At 47.9% G+C, this 2673-nt stretch overlaps 1 protein-coding gene across 3 annotated transcripts in view; it reads left to right on the top strand.

The window, feature by feature from the left end:
• The window catches only part of CCDC138 (coiled-coil domain containing 138), a 29445-nt gene that overhangs the window by 3660 nt on the left and 23112 nt on the right, over window positions 1–2673 (top strand). For all 3 annotated transcript variants that reach the window (XM_010862987.1, XM_010862985.1, XM_010862986.1), the window contains 2 exons: window positions 115–237; window positions 2134–2321. In XM_010862987.1, the coding sequence (XP_010861289.1) occupies window positions 115–237; window positions 2134–2321 (311 nt within the window). The remainder of the gene's footprint in view (window positions 1–114; window positions 238–2133; window positions 2322–2673) is intronic.

Genomic DNA, 2673 nt, shown 5'->3' with positions numbered 1-2673 from the left:
ACTTGTTACGTTTTTTCAGTTGTTATGCTGCTAATATTTGAAGCAGTCTCCCCTTCTTTAAATGGCTGTATAAATCTTCCAGAATGCTGTGATTTATTTTTCTTTAAAGCCTAGATGATGAACTGGATTCTTTTCAAGATTTGAAAGAACCAGAAACAGAAGAAGAGTTCACCGGCAATGATTCTAGAGTTAGTACTTCCAAAATAAACAGGCAGTCCTTTAAAGAGACAGACAAAGGTAAGAGAAATGCTCATTTCAGAGATGAGAAATGCTCATCTCACTTAAACAGTCATTTAAACAGCAGCTCTGTCAAGTAGGGCACTAAAGCTTACCCCGTAGTCGTAACCCTAGTTCTCAAGGTGTGCATTTCTTTGTCCTGGGTCTTTGTAAGCCATGAACTGGTTGCTGTGCTTGTCATTAAGTTAAAGGAGAAGAGGAAAATAAACTTCATGATTTTCCAGTAGAATTTCCACATTGTCGAAGTTTATCAAAAATAACTTAATACTCCATGAATATTATAATTTTTTCAGTTCTTTTTCTTGTCAGTATTTCTTAGGAATTAGGATTGTGGTTGTTGTTTAGTTGCTAAGTCGTGTTTGACTCTTTTGTGATCTCACAGACTGTAGCCCTCCAGGCTTCTCTGTCCAAGAAATTTCCCAGGCAAGAATACTGAAGTGGGTTGCTATTTCCTCCTCCAGAGGATCTTCCCAACCCAGGGACTGAACCCATGTCTCCTGCATTGGGAGGCGGATACTTTACCACTGAGCCACCTGGGATGCCCTAAGATTGTGGTAGTAGGTGACTAACCCTTATACATTTTAGGAAAACAGGCCAGGTCACTTGAGGCCTGGCCTCCTTCACCCTGAGTCAGCAGTTGCTCTCTATGTACCTGGCTGCATGTGTGTGATGGATTTTCCCACTGGAAACAACTGAGAATACAAGATAACATGTACAAAATGTTAAGTGTGTTTAAAAGTTGACAGAACTAAGGACTGTTACGGCCCGGGGCTGGTGGGCTGGGAGCCTGGGGAGGCAGGCAGAGCATGGAGTGTTTCCCTTGAAGGGTGCTTGTGGAGCTGGGGAAGAGGAAACACTTTCTTTTTTAAAAATTCCTATTTTTATCTTGGCTCCCCTGGTCCGTCCAAGATGGGGAGTACCATGGAGACCCCCTCCTTAAAGCCGGGGGCGGCTCCTCAGCTGCCGGCCAGTGCAGGTGAAAGTCAGCTCATTGTGAGCAGAGCATGAGTGCCAACAGCCCAGTGCCAGGGAGGAGCAGTGCGGGGGGTGCTCACCTCCACTGCTAGGGTTGCAGGGGCAGGGGGTACTTTGGTAACTGATTTGGGATCACAGGTGGCACTAGTGGTAAAGAACCCACCTGCCAATGCAGGAGACTTAAGAGACGAGGGTTTGATGCCTGGGTTGGGAAGATCCCCTAGAGGAGGGCATGGCAACCCACTTCACTGTTCTTGCCTGAGAATCCCATGGACAGAGAAGCCTGGTGGGCTACAGTCCACGGGGTCACAAAGAGTTGGACACACAGTTGAATGTGCGCAGTAACGGCAGGAGCTCTCACCAGGAGAGCTCTCTCCTCTGCCAGGAGCAAGGCTCCCCAGCCTCTGTGCAGACAGTGCAGCTTGGCGGTCACAAGGTATTGTCAAAGGCTAAGGCCATGGAGGGTCGTGAACCTGCTGCCACCATTAACACTGGAGCACATGATTTAATGGAGGAGATTATCGAGATTATGTAATTATATGACTAATTATAGACATCACATAAAGTTTTAAAACAAGCAAAATGGTTTTTTAAATGTCAAAGAAGCAGTGATGAACACTGGATTGGTGGTTAGTTTGGTGTAAGGGAGCAAAGAGCACGTGTCAGGGCTCCTGAGGTAACTCTCCATCTCTTTGTCAAGGCAGTTACCCACTCATTTTTTAAATAGTCTTAGATTTACATAGAAGTTGCAAAAAGGCCACAGAGAATTTCTGGATGGCTTTCACCCACATTTTCTAAATGTAAACCGTTGGCTGTGTCCTCTTTTTCTTTTCTGCATATAGTACTTGAAACATTTTAACAATACAATGAGGATATTTAAAACTGTAAACTAAGTTTTTAATTTAAATTTTGTTCTCTTAGCCAATGCCTGGCCAGCTAACGTGGCCTCACGTTCAAAGAGCTGGGCTGACTATTGTAGTGATGGCAGCGAGTCCCCTTCCAAGCATATTGGCTCGCCTGCATCCAGGGCCCCACGGAAGCCAGGCCTGCTGCCCCGTCAGGTCAGCCAGATCTACGACGAGCTGCTCCAGATTCACCAGAAGCTGCAGGTGTGGGCTCAGCGCTGCCCGGATGGCAGCCAGGGAGGAGGGGACCAGAGGGAGGGACGGGTGAAGCCAGGGCTGGAGCGGGACTGAGGGTCAGTGATTCGGAAGCTGGTTCAGGGGGGACGGGGGTTGAGGCCAGACTGAAGTGCACTGAGGAGGGTGCAGCCAACCAGGACAATGTTTTAGAGAAGTTTGTCCAGGTGGGAAGTCAGGAGGCCAAGGCATTGGAAGCCCAACCTCCCTTTGTAAGGCCACAGCCTCGCCCTGTCCTCTGTTCTGCTCAGAGGCTGTGGGAGCTGATGGGCTCTGGGGGAGGCTCGCATGGCCGTGGGAATGTAGGGGATGTGAGACGATT

This window comes from Bison bison, unplaced genomic scaffold (assembly GCF_000754665.1).
Source record: "Bison bison bison isolate TAMUID 2011002044 unplaced genomic scaffold, Bison_UMD1.0 scf7180017864486, whole genome shotgun sequence".
Taxonomy (NCBI): Eukaryota; Metazoa; Chordata; class Mammalia; order Artiodactyla; family Bovidae; genus Bison; species Bison bison.
This window is presented reverse-complemented; position numbering and strand designations above follow the sequence as displayed.